Source organism: Nyctereutes procyonoides, unplaced genomic scaffold (genome assembly GCF_905146905.1).
Source record: "Nyctereutes procyonoides isolate TBG_1078 unplaced genomic scaffold, NYPRO_anot_genome, whole genome shotgun sequence".
In the NCBI taxonomy this organism is placed as follows: Eukaryota; Metazoa; Chordata; class Mammalia; order Carnivora; family Canidae; genus Nyctereutes; species Nyctereutes procyonoides.
The window spans coordinates 25079602-25094938 of NW_026575128.1; the positions used below are offsets into that span (position 1 = coordinate 25079602).

At 37.9% G+C, this 15337-nt stretch overlaps 1 protein-coding gene across 2 annotated transcripts in view; it reads left to right on the forward strand.

Annotated features, from left to right (window-relative positions):
- TMTC2 (transmembrane O-mannosyltransferase targeting cadherins 2) overlaps positions 1-15337 on the forward strand; it is a 391175-nt gene that overhangs the window by 353617 nt on the left and 22221 nt on the right. Inside the window, exon 12 of one of the 2 annotated variants that reach the window (XM_055341450.1) lies at positions 10014-10239. The exons of the other annotated variant lie outside the window; for it this stretch is intronic. Within the exon in view, the coding sequence (XP_055197425.1) occupies positions 10014-10052 (39 nt within the window). The 3' untranslated portion in view covers positions 10053-10239. Of the gene's footprint in view, positions 1-10013; positions 10240-15337 lie in introns of those variants that run through there. 2 annotated transcript variants of the gene reach the window in all.

Genomic DNA, 15337 nt, shown 5'->3' on the forward strand with positions numbered 1-15337 from the left:
ATTCATGAGAGACACAGAGAGAGGCAGAGACACAGGCAGAGGGAGAAGCAGGCTCCCCATGGGGAGCCCGATGTGGGACTCGATCCCAGGACCCCGGGATCATGACCTGAGTCACAGGCAGGTGCTCAACTGCCGAGCCACCCAGGCGTCCCTGGGAGCTCTATTTTTAAATGAGTTCATATTCTCATGAAATTCAGAGTCACTAGGTAGCTGGCTGGGTGTCTTATCAAGTGTTCATACATTCAGACTCTAAAACTCAGCCTGTGATAGAAGTGACAACAAACCTAATAGAATAAACCTATAAAATAAACCTTTGGGACAGCTGCTACTCAGCTCTACATTCTAAACTTATTTATGCATTTGCTATGTATTATCAAGAAAGCAGTATAACTCTAAACTTCTCTGCTTGGCTTCTTTGCAGGCCTCAGAGTACTCTGAAAGACACAAACTAGATAATAAGGTGCATTTTCTGAATCCGTTCAGACTTGACTGAAAAATTTTCCATGGTTTTCAAAAAAATGACCCCTGACAGGGCATATACCTCCCTCCCAAGAGGCAATTTACCCTATAAAAGATTTCTTTTTAAAAAAATGACAGAAGTGGGGCACCTGGGTAGCTCAGTGGTTGAGTGTCTGCCTTTGCCTCAGGTTGTGACCCAGAGTCCTGGGATCAAGTCCCACATCGGGCTACTCCCTCTGCCTGTGTCTCTGCCTCTCTCTCTGTCTCTCATGAACAAATAAATATTTTTTTTAAAAAAAAGGACAGAAATAATGCAATGCTGGAAATAAGAGTACGTGAGAAAATTTAGGATGTGACTAAGGAGCCAAGAAGTGTTCCTCCCCATTAGTCAAGTTTATGAGGGAAAAGAACCCCTGCATTTTGTAATTTAGTTCCCTGTGCTTCTGACTCTGGGTGACTGTTTTGATGTTTGTCAAACATCTTCCCGCCACAACGGGAGGAGAACACCAGTGGGAAGGAAATGACAAAAATCACAGGTGAGGCACCTGTCCTGAGAGGGGAAGCGCCCCAGGGACCTGCCAGGACAAGGCACGGCCCTGGGGACCAGTGAGTTCACAGCAGCCGTTTAGAGAGAAAAGCCAGAGTCTGTAAAAGAAAAGTAGCCTACGCTTTAAGAAAACTGACTGTGGTCAAGAAATAATTTTAAAGATGAGTATAACTAATCAGCTAAACTGGAATGTGTGCTTTCCCGGGAGACTTTTTCCAGACTCTTTCTGCCTTTACTGTGGCCAGCCTGGTGGGGAGTCTGTTGGGGTCAGAAGCAAGGGCCAGAGCGCTAACTGCACCTCCTCTGTGGGGTTTGGCTGTGATGTTTTTACTTTCATGGGATCATTGAAACAACACCCTATCCCTGGAAAAGAGCACCCACTTTTAGCCTCCTCCACAGTTTAGATTTGCTGTTTGTTGTCCAGGGAGTTCCACTGATTGATGAAAACTAAAATAAGACGATGGGGATCAGGGAATGTGGTTACATTTTCTTAAATTACGACTTTGAGAAAATGTCTTAACGAGGTTAGTATTGACCACATTTTCCCCAACAGATAAGGCTTGCCAACCATTATCCTTCATCTATCTTACCTTTTTCTCATAGTTTTTTTTTTTTTTTTTTTTTTTTTGCCAAAGAAAGAGCACATAGTTTTTTAATTATGGTCACAAATAGTTTCCATCATGCTACAAACAATTTGACATCCTAGACTTCTCTTGGGGACTTCATTTGTTGTTTGAAACCCTATTCATAAAACAGTGGGAAAATAGTGGTGTGTACTTATTTGAATTCAGAGGGATGTTTCGCATGCCTTGAAATATTGCCCCCTATATCTATCAAAAATAAAGTGGCACGGTGTAAAGTCGTTGAATCACTGTCTTGTACACCTGAAACTTATATATAACACTATTAACTGTACTGGAATGAAAATTAAAAAGTTAACAAAAAAAATAATGTGGCATGAAAAATGGAACCCACAGAAAGAAATGAACATTTTAGAAATTCACCATCTGCTTGAGCTCAATTAACAAAAGATCCTGCAAAGCCTCCCTTAACATGATCTTCCTGAACTGTTCCTGGAAACAACAGGGTGAATTTACTATCCAATTAAAACTGATAAGAAAGTTGGCTTTGACATTCATTAAATAAACCTGAGATCCTACATCCACTCTGGGACTCTTTAAGTTATCTATAATTTTCTTGCTTACAATCAATGCTAATAAATTTTCTACCACAGCAAAGGCAACAGTGGTACAGTTCTATTATTTACTGTGTTGTGTTTTTTTTTTTCAATCTACCTCCTGTCATTGACCTTGAACCCAAATGTCATTTCTTGAGAATAAAAATACCAGTCTTGCCTTTGTGTAATGTAGAGGGCCTCAGCCCTACCTCCATTAGAATCACCAAGGGAGCTTTTGTAATGTGCTGAGCCTGGGTCTTACCAGATACTCTGATTTTAATTGGTCAAATACGGAGCTCATCATCCTAGTTTTTAAAGTTCCCCAGGTAATCTAATGTGTAGTAAGGTTGTGAACCACTAGTTTAAAGGCCATTCTGTTCTTGATAGGCTTTGCTTCCATCATTCAGTTGTAGCTAAGCCATTTACTGTGTGATCTTGGGTTTGTACTTTAACCTCTCTTTCAATTCTCTTTTCTGTAGGATAGGGCGCTAATACTGCTTAAATCGTAAATAAAATCATTTTGAGAATCCAGTGAGTTACTGAATTTTAAAAGTGTAAAATAGTGCCTGAAACATAATAAGTGTGCAATACAGGTTAGCTGTCATCAGCATTATCATCTCAGTTTTTAAAAGCCAATGATAATAATCAGGCTTTGAATTGCTTCCTTATATATACCTCTTAACCTGTGTTCTTCTGCAACATCTGTGCATTTGTGCTTTCCCTATGCAAGCATACCTCATTTTATTGCCCTTCATTTTATTGCACTCTGCCATTTTTTACAAATGGAAAGTCTGTGGCAACCCTGCATCGAGGAAGCCTACCGTTTTTCCAACAGCATTTGCTCCATTCGTGCCTCAGTGTCACATATTGGTAGTTCTCACAATACTTCAAACATTTTCTTCATTATTTTTTACAGCGATCTGTGTTGTGATCTTTGATTTTATTATTGAAATTGTTTTGGGGGCTCCATGGACTGTGCTCCTGTGAGATGACGAACTTAATGTATATGTTCTCACTGCTCCATTGACTGACCGGTCTTTCATGTCTGGTCCTTTCAAATGGTCCTTCATCTATTTCCTGAGACACAACAGTATTGAAATTAGGCTAATTAGCAACCTCACAGTGGTCTTTTTAAGTGTTCAAGTAAAAAGAAGAGTCACACATCTCTCACTTTAAATCAAAAGCTAAAAGTGATTAAGGATAGTGTATATAGATTTCTTACCTTTTTCTCATAGTTTTTTTATTTGCCAAAGATTTCTCAAAGTTTTTTTATTTGCCAAATAGATTTCTATTATGTATATTGGAAGACTTGTTGAAAGCCTCTGAAATAGGCTGGAAGCTAGGTTTCTTGATGTGTTAGCCACGTTGTGGATGCAAAGGAAAAGTTTTTGAAGGATATTAAAAGTACTATTCCAGTGAACACAAATAATAATAATAATAATAATAATAATAATAATAATAATAATAATAAAGTGACACAGCTGATATGGAGAAAGTTCTAGTGGTCTGGAGAGGACATGAAACCAGCCCCAGCATTCCCTCAGGCCCAAGCCTAACCTGGAGTAAGGCCATAACTCTCTTCAATTCTTGAAGGCTGAGAAGCCGTGAGGAAGCTGCAGAAGAAAAATTTGAAGGTGGCAGAGATTTGCATATGAGGTTTAAGGAAAGAAGCCATCGGGACCCCTGGGTGGCGCAGCGGTTTGGCGCCTGCCTTTGGCCCGGGGCGCGATCCTGGAGACCCGGGATCGAATCCCACATCGGGCTCCCGGTGCATGGAACCTGCTTCTTTCTCTGCCTGTGTCTGCCTCTCTCTCTCTCTGTGACTATCATAAATAAATAAATAAATAAATAAATAAATAAATAAATAAATAAATAAATAAATAAATAAATAGAAAAAAAAAGAAAATTAAGAAGCCATCTCTTGGTCGTGAAGGTGCAAGGCGAAGCAGCAAGTGCTGATGTAGAAGTTGGAACAGGTTTTCTAGAAGATCTAGCAAGGAGAGTTAATGAAGGTGGCTGCCCTAAACAAACTGGTATAGATGAAAGAGCCCTGTTGGAAGAAGATGCCTTCTAGGGCTTTCATAGCTAGAGAAGAGAAATCAATGCCTGGCTTCCAAGCTTCAGAGGACAGGCTGACTCTCTTGTTAGGAGCTATTGCAGCTGGTGATGTTTAGTAGTTCCCAGTGTTCACTGACCATTAGGAAAATCCTAGGGCCATTAAGAATTATGCCAACTCTGGGGCAGCCCCGGTCGCTCAGCAGTTTACCGTCGCCTTTAGCCCAGGGCGTGATCCAAGTCCCACGTCGGGCTCCCTGCATGGAGCCTGCTTCTCCCTCTCCCTCTGCCTGTGTCTCTGCCTCTCTCCCTCTCTCTGTCTCATGAATAAATAAGTAAAATCTTAAAAAAAAAAAAAAAGAATTATGCTAACTCTGTTTTGCCTGTGCTCTGTGAATGGAATAACAAGATTGGATGACAGCACATCTGTTTACAGTATGGTTTACTGAATATTTTAGGCCCACCGTTGAGATCTATTTAAGAAAAAAAAAATTCCTTCACACTACTCCTGCTCATTGATAATACATCTTGCCACCCAAGAGCTCTGATGGGGATGGGCAATGGGATTAGTGTTGTTTTCATTACTGCTAACCCAACATGCATTTTGCAGCCTCTGGATCAAGGAGTCATTTTGACTTTTAAGTCTTATTATTTAGGAAACACATTTCATAGATGTGTTTTCATAGATGCCATAGATGGTGATCCCTCTGATGGGTCCAAGCAATGTACACTAAAAACTTTCTGGAGAGGATTCACCATTCTAAATACCATTCAGAACACTTGTGACTTGTGGGAAAAAGTCAAAATGTCAACAGTAATAGAAGTTTGGAAAAAGTTGATTGCAACCCTCAGAGATGACTTTGAGGAGTTCAATAGAGGAAGTAACTGCAGATATGGTGGGCATAGCAACAGAACTAAAATTAGAAGTGGAACCTGAAGATGTAACTGAATTGTGGCAATCTCATGATAAAACCTGAATGGATGAGGAGTTGCTTCTTATGGATGAGCAAAGAAAGTTGTTGCCTGAGATGGCATCTACTCCTGATGAAGATGCTCTGGAGATTGTTGAAATGGGAACAAAGTATTTAGAATATTGCATGAGCTTAGTGGATAAAACTGAAGGGGTGGCACCGCTTGAGAGCATTGACTCAAGTACTCGAGACAGTTCCATCGTGGGTAAAATTATATTAAACAGCATCACATGCTCCAGAGAAATCATTTGTAAAAGGGAGAGTCAGTTGATACTGCAGACTTAATTTTTTGCCTTATTTTAAGAAATTGGCACAGTCACCTTCAGCAGCCACCACCCTCATCAGTCAGCAAAAAGATTATGACTCACTAAAAGCTCAAGTGATGGTTAGCATTTTTTTTAGCAATAAAGTACTTTTTAATTAAGGCATATACATTGTTATTTTTTCTTTTAGGCATAATGCTATTGCACACTTAATAGACTGCAGGATAGTGTAAACATAACTTTATATGCACTGGGAAACCAAAAAATTCATTTGACTCATTTTACTGCGATATTCACTTTATTACAGTGGTCTGGAACCAAACCCACAATATCTTTGAGGTATGCCTGTATTATAAAACTCACTGAAACTTTTGCTTTTTAGTTAAATGTTGTATGACTTGGCACAAACTAACTCGATTTTCTCATTATATCTGTTGCACAGAGTTTGTGTGAAAATTAATTTTAAAAATTGAATGACACATAGTAAGCACTCAATGAATGTTACTATATTGCTTTTATTAGGTACTATTGCTATTCTTAGCTGTGATGTCTCAGAAGACAACTAATTCACAGTATGGCAGATATATTTTTGTATTCTGTATGTGCTTGTAACCAAACTAAGCTATCACATAGACATAATAAGCACTCGGAAACTAAATCAAACAAGTTCTAATCACCTACTCTCTTTAGCCATCATGGTGCCTAGCTATGACGTATAAGGACAGAAACATAAGCCATAAAATCCTTAAATTTTAAATCCTTAAAATCTCTACAGTCTCATCCTGAGAATCACTTTGAAGTATTGCATGGTGGCAAGCCAAAGAAGATCCTTGAAATTCCAAATGCTGACCTCTTGTAAGTCACGACCTTTCAGTAGGCAGTGCTAACTCTTGGGGTTTGCAATCATATATCTTGACTTGGTAAAGGTAAAATAAGGAGTTGGCTTGTCAATATTAAAAAAAGGGGGACATATTTTTATGCTTTGTGTTTCTGTATATGTTCTTTCTACTATGTACATTTTCTAGAATTCAATGTATATACACTAGGATTATAGTCAGCATGGGCTCAAGGGCTTGAACTTCAGTTGTAATAGGAGACATGTAGAGAAAAAAGCATTTTCTTGTCTCCATATTTAGCATTTTTATGCTTTTATTTTCACACCAAATTCTTGATAATATATTTTAGAAAGACTATGCACAGTCCTACTATAGTGTAAGATTGTTACCATGGTTTAGATGTTTTAAGGGTGACATTAAGATATCTAATTTTCAGAAGCGTTAGAAGGGGAAGGTTTGATGTAGGTATACTTCCCTATATTTAGTCTGTGTCTTGAAGAAATTACTTCAATCCATGCACTGAGTGAAGGAGAAAAGAAAGAAACCAATTACAGTTGGAGAAATCAAATGAAATATAATCACTACAGTACTTTATTCTAACATCATATCCTACTAAAGAGTGTCACATTCATGCCCTTTAGAGAGAAAACTCATTTGCTGTAATTTAATATTGAAGTTTCTATTTCCATTATTATGAATTAAGAGTCATGCAGCTGACATATCACAAGTCGTCTGCAAAAAGTTAACCTGTTTCAATAAGATGGTTCTTTAAGACAGACTCTTTCTCTGGAATTCTCAGTTTGTGAATGGTGCCATCATCTTACCTAGGCAATGAAGCAGGAGACTTAAAAAGCAGCCCCAAGTCTGCCATTTTGCTAGGGATTTCATCTTTCATTTCTCAAATCTGCCTTCCCCTACTCTATCTCTGCCAACCCTACCCTCATACAGATCCGCAGTATGATCCTACCGTTGTACAAGTTGTCTGCTTCCTTCTTAGACCTATTTCTTAGGTTCTTGGAGAGTGGTACTTCTAGCATGTAAATCTGGTCATATTAATTTCCTGAACGAAGTCCACACTTGTCAGATTCCTCTTATGCCCAGTACTCCAAGACTTCCTTTCGTACTCTGAGACTCTATTGAAATAGTCATAAAATCAGCAAATACATTCAGTCATATCAGATATAACCCAAGACCTCAAATCCTGTGATTGCCAAATAAAGTTACATTTCCTTTAATATATGACTGAACTTAACCTTTCACATAATTTCAGAGTTTTCCCCCATAAAATGGTTGTCTGCTTTCCAGAAGTCTCTGGGTGGTTTCTTAGTTACTATAATAAGCCTTTCTAGGGGCAGCCTGGGTGGCTCAGTGGTTCAGCGCCACCTTCAGCCCAGGGCCTGATCCTGGAGACCCAGGATCAAGTCCCATATCAGGCTTCCTGCATGGAGCCTGCTTCTCCCTCTGCCTGTGTCTCTGCCCCTCTCTCTTTCATGAATAAATAAATAAATAAATCTTAAAAAAAAAAAAAAAAGCCTTTCTCTGTCCAAACCCTCCTTGCACTAAAGCCCAGCACCTCCTTTCACTGCTCCTTTCCCATCTCTTTTCCCAGCATGCCATGCCTCATATCCCCTTCCTTAACTACCTTTTGCTCAAGTGACTCTACTCTTTGACTTGTAGGTAAACTTAGTAAGAGGTGCTGGAATGTGACCAAAGGTCATTTGAAAGAAAAAAATTAACTCAGGGTATTACCATCATTTTGTCAAATTTTACCTGATTGATGAACATTACATGTTTCTCTTTTTTTTTCTTCCTAATTTCTGTTATAAACAGTGTTACAGTGCTACTTTTATATTTCCTTAGAAGTTATTATGATCCACATTCCCACCAATACCATTGCTGATATGAATAATATCCATCTTTTATATCATCATCAGCATGAAGAGCAAAAGTTACTATCCATTGTTTGAAGTTGCATCTTTCTGACTACTACTGAGTTAACATATCTTAGATATTTATAAATTAATCCTTTACCAGTCTCTGAGACTTGCCTCTCATAGATCTTTTGACCATTTTTTTCTGCTGGGTTTTCTTCTTACCAAGATACCTGTCTTTTCCACCATGACATGTGAGTTTCCTCTCTTGCTGAAGAAGGCCTCTCTCACATGAAGATTTTGTTTTGTTTTTTAATTTTCAGTTTAGATTTTTAATTCATATGGAATTTATTTTTTTATGGTTTTGGGTCGGAGTTCATAGATGTTGCACAGCTATTAAGAACATACTCTGTTTATAAGATGTCATCTGGAAACAGATATATGATTAGTGAAAATGCAAGATGTAGATTTGTCACTATATTTTAACACCCCCAGTTTATACACTCAGAGGAAGGGGGATGAAAGGATAACTAAGTGAAAATAAGAAAATAAATTTTAAAAGGGTCAATAAGAGAGAAAAAGTAGTAACATATACATATTGGTTTGGATGGGAAGGGAAAAATGGAAATTATGAGCCTTCTTTGGAAAAACACATTTGTGTTCCTGAAAGAGCCACGCTTCTCACAGGGCAGCCCCAAAGAGCCTCCTGTCTTCATGGTTGCCGCTATGCTGTAGAGATGACCCTACAGCCTATTCTGCAAAAAATATTTTTGCAGAATATCTCCTACACAAAAAACAGGACTAACAGCTCCCAGCCTCAAACAGAGTCTTAGGGCCTCCATTTTCTATTCTGTTGCTCTTCCATCCCTAAGAGCATGGGCCTCTTTTGCATGGTCACAGCTAATTGCACATACACCCCTGCCCTAATGTATGGAGCCTAAAAGAAAAGCAGTTCAGGGTAAGGATTTCTTTTTATGCAAGTTATACATGTCCTTTCTACTCATGTTTCATTGATGAGCATTTAAGCACATGAGCAAACCTAGCCATGAGCAAAAGTGGGAAATATTGCTTGTGGCTTTCAACTATGTACCCAGAAAGAAGGGAAACCCAGATTGTACTAGGGGAACAATCAGCAGTCATCACCATATTATTTACATGATTTTCATTGTCTACTCTTGCTTTGCTATTCTATCTTACGAGTTTCTATTTATAATAGGTTGTTTTGCTTAAATAAAAATATTATCCATGTTTTTGCTATTCCTGTGATTAAAAAAGAACCATTTTATCCTGGATCCCTTATCAGGCATCTCTCTGAACTACTATCAAGTTGTATTTATGACAACTGTAAAGAGGCAAGAAAAACTTGGGTTTCTCTGGTCTCAAGAAATACATAAGGGGCAAAGTTAAGTGAAAGCATAAAGCATTCACCCCTCTATGACTATGCACATGGCTATTTGCAGACTGACTTGAAATTAAATGGTGGTAATGTGGCAGGATTTTTAAGATAAATGTGTTAAATACCAAAGCTTTGGGGATCCCCACATTGTCTCTTGGGAGGCATGTGAATAACTGTTGCTAGTTCAGGGGTGTAGGGATGTGTGTGTGTGTGTGTGTGTGTGTGTGTGTGTGTGTGCGCATGCACGCGTGCACGCACACACATTCATCAAAGTCTATTTTACCTTGGGAACATGTGGAATAGTTAAACAAGTAATGAATAATGAAACATTACAGAAGATAATCTTTGCAAATGTAAGATGCACAGTTAAATTTATTGTCATCAAGTCTGTAAAATTGTGTTTTAAATATTATATTTTTATATCTTCAACCGTGGCAGAGCTTTCCTGAAAAAGAAGAAAAGGAAAAGAGAAAGTAAAACACAACCCTTCAGACATCTCCAGACATTTCCATTTCCTTTGTGCCTGAGAGTTGAAACTGCCAAGTTCACCAAATGAAACACTACCTCCAATGAATCCCCAAATGTATCATATAAAACAGGGAAGAAAAGGCACTAAAATATTTTTATAACTCTTGCTTCAAATTTTTTCTGTGTATTAAATAAGTTGTCGGCTTATTGTTGGGTTTGTTTCTGCTGTGAGAGTCTTGAAAAGTAGCAAGGGATTGTGATCGATGGGTTTATGCTAAGCTTTTACCCACTAAATCTCTGCAGAGGAAACTCCCCTCCTGTTCCTCTTGCCTGAAGGAAGAGGTAAATTAAGGTCCAGGAAATGAAGAGAACTTTAATAAGCTCCCTAAAACTAGGGCACTTGCAAGCAGGGAAGGGAGAAGAGACGTATTTGGGAAATATGTAGGAGATCAAATGGGCAGTATCTGATGATTCCTTGATAGGGGCATGGGAGTAAGGAAGAGAGAGGAGCTTGTAGGTTGGATGACCAAGTGGATTCCAGCACTTATTTAAATAGGAATCTTGAAGGATGAACATATCAATATGCAAGATAATGCATTTAAGTTGGATGTCCTGAATTCCTATAGACAACTAAATATGAGCCTGAAGATTAGGGGAGAATCAGGACTGGAAATCCAAGTTTGGAAGTCATGGCAAAACCCAGAGAGAACACAGAATAAATGGTCTGAACCTAGAGTTCTTGGAAAGATAGCACTTCTTTGATTTCCAAACTTGATATATTAGTTTCAGAAGATACGTTAACAAGGATGACTGAGATTCAAGAGGTGGGATATTCTTCAAGAGGTGGGATGATTATACACATATATGTGTACATATGTGTCTGTGCCCATATGTACATGTGTGTTTAAGCTGGAGCCTGCAGTATTGGCTGATGGATTTGAAGTAGGGTGTGAGAGAGAAAAGTCAAGGAGACACCATGTTTTTTATCCTGAGCAAATTTCAGAAGGATGGAGTTGCTATATCCTGAGCTGGGAAAGACTTCCCAAGGAGCAGGTTCATTGAGTAAGTGAATGAGTGAAAGAAATAAAGAATGAATGATTTTTAAAAGAAATGCAGCTTTAAAACTTTATCACAGCGACTTAACTGATGATAATGTGTTTGAAAGCCTTACTAGACCGTTGTAATGAACAAACTAATTTACATTTAGTAGCTTCCCGTTTGCATGTAAACCATGCATTATAAAGTAGTTGGCCTTGCAAGTAGGTTAAATATGCCTCCAGGAAACCCTCTTCACAATATTAATTTGCTTAACAAGTTCTTTCTTCTTAGATATTAGAAATGGAAATTTAAACTCAGATGAGGAAGACTGCCTCTAGATCTGAAGTCAGAACTGATGACTTCTTACTATTATAAAAATTTGACATCATGAGCACGTATGTGATTGAGATGAAAACCCTGCAAATGTCACAGATTTGACCCTTTGAACCAACACAAATACCAGTTGCTTTTACTCGATTCACTTTACAGGTACTTCACAGATTATTCAAATATGTCTTTTACATATCAGAGAGTTTACAGTTCCTACTTTTTAGAGTCACGGTTTGAAATAATAGGTTCCATGCCAATTTAGGAAGCTTACCATTGGCATCATCCACCGAAGTACAAGTGGTCTTACCATGGTGAGAGATATGGCGCTCCCAATGAAAGACCACATGTAGGAGCTCCTTCATTCACTAAAATCCTTACGATATGGTTTTGAGTGATCTTTGCAGTCTTATCTTCCATTTCTTTTTCCTTTGCTCTCTGAGCACCTATCAGCCTGGTTTTCTATCAAGGTCTTGAACATGCCATGCACAGTCCCAACTCACAGCTTTGAACTTCTACTTCTGAGTGAAGGCACCTCTGATGAAGATCTCTTAATTTCTCTCATTTATGTGATCTCAACTTGGCAATCATTATCAGGAAACCTCTGAACCACTTTACTCCCTACACTTTGCTTCATATTTATAGTTCTTACCATAGTTGATGTTTATTTACTTGTGTGATTATTTGATTGTTTATTTCCCTGAAAGAGTGTAGGCTCCACGAGGACAGAATCTATGGTTGTTTAGTTCAAAGGTGCATCCGTTCCACCAACGCAGTGTCTGTCCCTGGGGAGCACTTACTAAATAGTTATTGAATAAATCTGTAAAAATAGGGATCTGCCTGAAGTCACACACCTAACTAGTGGCACAGCCAAGGTTTCAATTTAGACTACTGGTCATCTAGAGAGAAATTAGGGATAGAGGAGTTTCAGTTTGATTCTGTGTCCTGGAAAGGGTATACTGAAGTTATTTAAAAGTAATTGTCATGCAAAAATCTTCCTTCTCAAACATGCGCGTGCACACACAACACGCAAACATAAATAGTAGCTGAGCCTACAAGATATAAATCGGTTGTAGTACAGCTGTATCTCTTTCCTCTGTTTCTCTAGACTTGATCTTTCCCCACACTCACAAGTAGTTTCCAGCTCTCTACATGGATGTACCACGGGCCATTTCAAGCATAGTGTGCATTCTTTCATTTAACAAATATTTGTTGAATACCCATTCATCAGCGTCTCTGCTCTAGATATTAGGAACTAGCAGGAAACCATGTAAATAAGGTCTCTTCTGTTTATAAAAAGAATTTTTTTTTCTGATGGTGAAAGAACTTACAAATACGAAATATTATTGAATGATGCATGTTACGAGTAAAATAAAACATAAGCTGTAAGAAAACAAGACCCGTATTTTAGGTTGGATAATCACTTTTTAGCTTCCCTAAAAAAATGAGATATAATCTGGGAGTGATCTTGCAAGGAGCCAGTCATGCAAAAATGTGGGAAGAGAAGCAGCTCATTTAAAGGCCTGAAAGCAAAATGGAAGGAAGATTGGAGCAGAAGGAAGGCCAAAGTGGAGGGAGCATATGAGTGAGAGAGGGAAGGGCAAGAGCCGACATTGGAGAGGTAAGTAGGGATAGACAGGGATGACTTTGAATTTTATTTTAGGTACAGAAGAAAACCTTTTGGGTGATCTAAATATTAGAGTAAAATAATTTCCTTTAAATTTTGCAAAGCTGGGGGCACCTGAGTGGCTCAATGGTTGAGCACCTGTCTTTGGCTCAGGTCATGATGATCCAGGGATCCTGGGATTGAGTCCCACATCGGACTCCCTGCAGGGAGCCTGCTTCTCCCTCTGCCTCTGCCTCTACGTCTCTCTCTGTATCTCCATGAATAAATAAATAGAAGTTTAAAAAAATAATTAAAAAATAAATTTTACAAAGCTGTCTGGGGCTACTGTGTGGAGAATTAATTATAGAAGCAAGCTGGAAGCAGAGTTTGGCCATCGAAATGGTCCATGCTATAGATGATGATGGTTTGGTCCTAGGTAGAGATGGAAAAAAATGGAAAATACAGAATAACTGACTCCATTCTCCTGTCTCAGAACATCCCTTCCTCATGGATTCTTCACATTGGTTATCACATTTACCCTCCACTCAAGTTGGTCAAACTAATAACTTCAGTTACCTTCACTTTTCCTTCCTTTTCTTCACCCTTGATCAGCAAGCAGATCACTATATCGTACCAGATTAGGATTAATCCCAAATGACTTGATCTAATAGTTCTTCATTTCTCTTTTCATTGCCTGAGCTTAGGTTTCCTAATTCCTTACATGAAATCTTTAAGAGGTCTCTAACTACCCTCTCTGCCTCATATCTCAGTCCCTCAAATCTATTCTTCAGTCTCGTGACAAGAATTGCATCTTTCTAAACACAGTACTTTCAAATTACTATTAAAAGTACTCTCTGACTTCTCATTGCTGATAATCTTTTCCCATAGTTTTTGCTAGAGACAAAGCCATTTTTCTAACAAAAGTTTTAGCAGAACCAAATATGTGAAAGATGCACATATTTCCTCCTTAGGAAAGGATGTTCTATGCCTTGTCTCACTGCTTACAACCATAGTACGACAAGGTACTAGCTGTTACTACCTTCCAACCCCCAGTGCTACTTGCCATCCAAAAACTCAACATACTCTAAAATTCCATATAATTTACCCTTTATTCCTTTGAAATTCATCTCCTGCTCATACATCCTGCCCTGCTCTTCTCCAGCTGCATGAATTAATCCTTAAAAATCTATCTCAAATATTTCTGTGTATTGTAGTATTGTTTCTATTAACAAGGAAAATAGAAACAACCTAAATACCCACTGAGGAGACTTGTTAGATTAGGGTATTTCATATCTTTTTAATGAATTTAGAGTAAATTAGACACTGTCAAATTTTTAATGATGTATTTAATGAATATGCTCTACGAAGAGAGATCCATTTCTTTTGCTGAGAGGTAGTGATTTTGCTTCATAATCATCAGATTCTCTTAAAGCCAATATCCTTTTATAAGGGTTCAATATTTTTTCAGACTTTTCTACTTTGCAAAAGAATGAAATATGACATACTCTCTCAACTATTTCCCAGGGAGCTCCTAATTTCTTGATTAAAAGCTTAATTTCATTCTCTTTTCTTACACAGTAGGTGTTATTCTTTGGCATTTATGGTAAAGATTTATAACAGTAATGAAATTTTCCAAACTAAATAGAAACAACCCCATAGGCAAAAAAATGAGTACAATTTAATTTTTTTTCTATTATAAAAGTCTTACTGTGTACAATATTGACACAGTCTACTCATTTTGGATTTTAAGTGTACACTTGTGATTTAGAGTCAACATTTAAACATATGCTGTTTTGAATTTCTTTGTGCTACTATTAATAAATTTTACTTTTTCCTAGATTCCAAATTCCTCCAGCATTAGGAAGGAAAAAGAAATACATTTGCGTATATGCTCTATGCACAGTTATATATGCACAGATATTTATGTTTCCTCAGATGCCTCTTGAGAGTAAGCTAGATTAAGAGATTCTTCAAGGCCTATTACTGTTCTTCTTCAACTGAAGAATTCACAAAACAGAATTTATATTCTTCAAATCACTAGAAAAAAATATTGTCGATTTTCTTCCAGTTTTAGATTACCCTCCTCTTATAAACAATGTATGTATGTATGTATTTATGTGTGAGTGTGTGCATGCATGCTAAGGAAGTACCATCTCAAAGTTTGCAAATTACCACTGAAATATTGCAGCTTTTTTTTTTTGGTAACATGCTGCAAAATAATAACTAACATTTCTGTAGAGTTTTGCACATTTGCATATTGTTTGCATACCTACTCTATTACTTATTCCTCATAATATCCAATAAGAAAAATGATAGCTGTTTC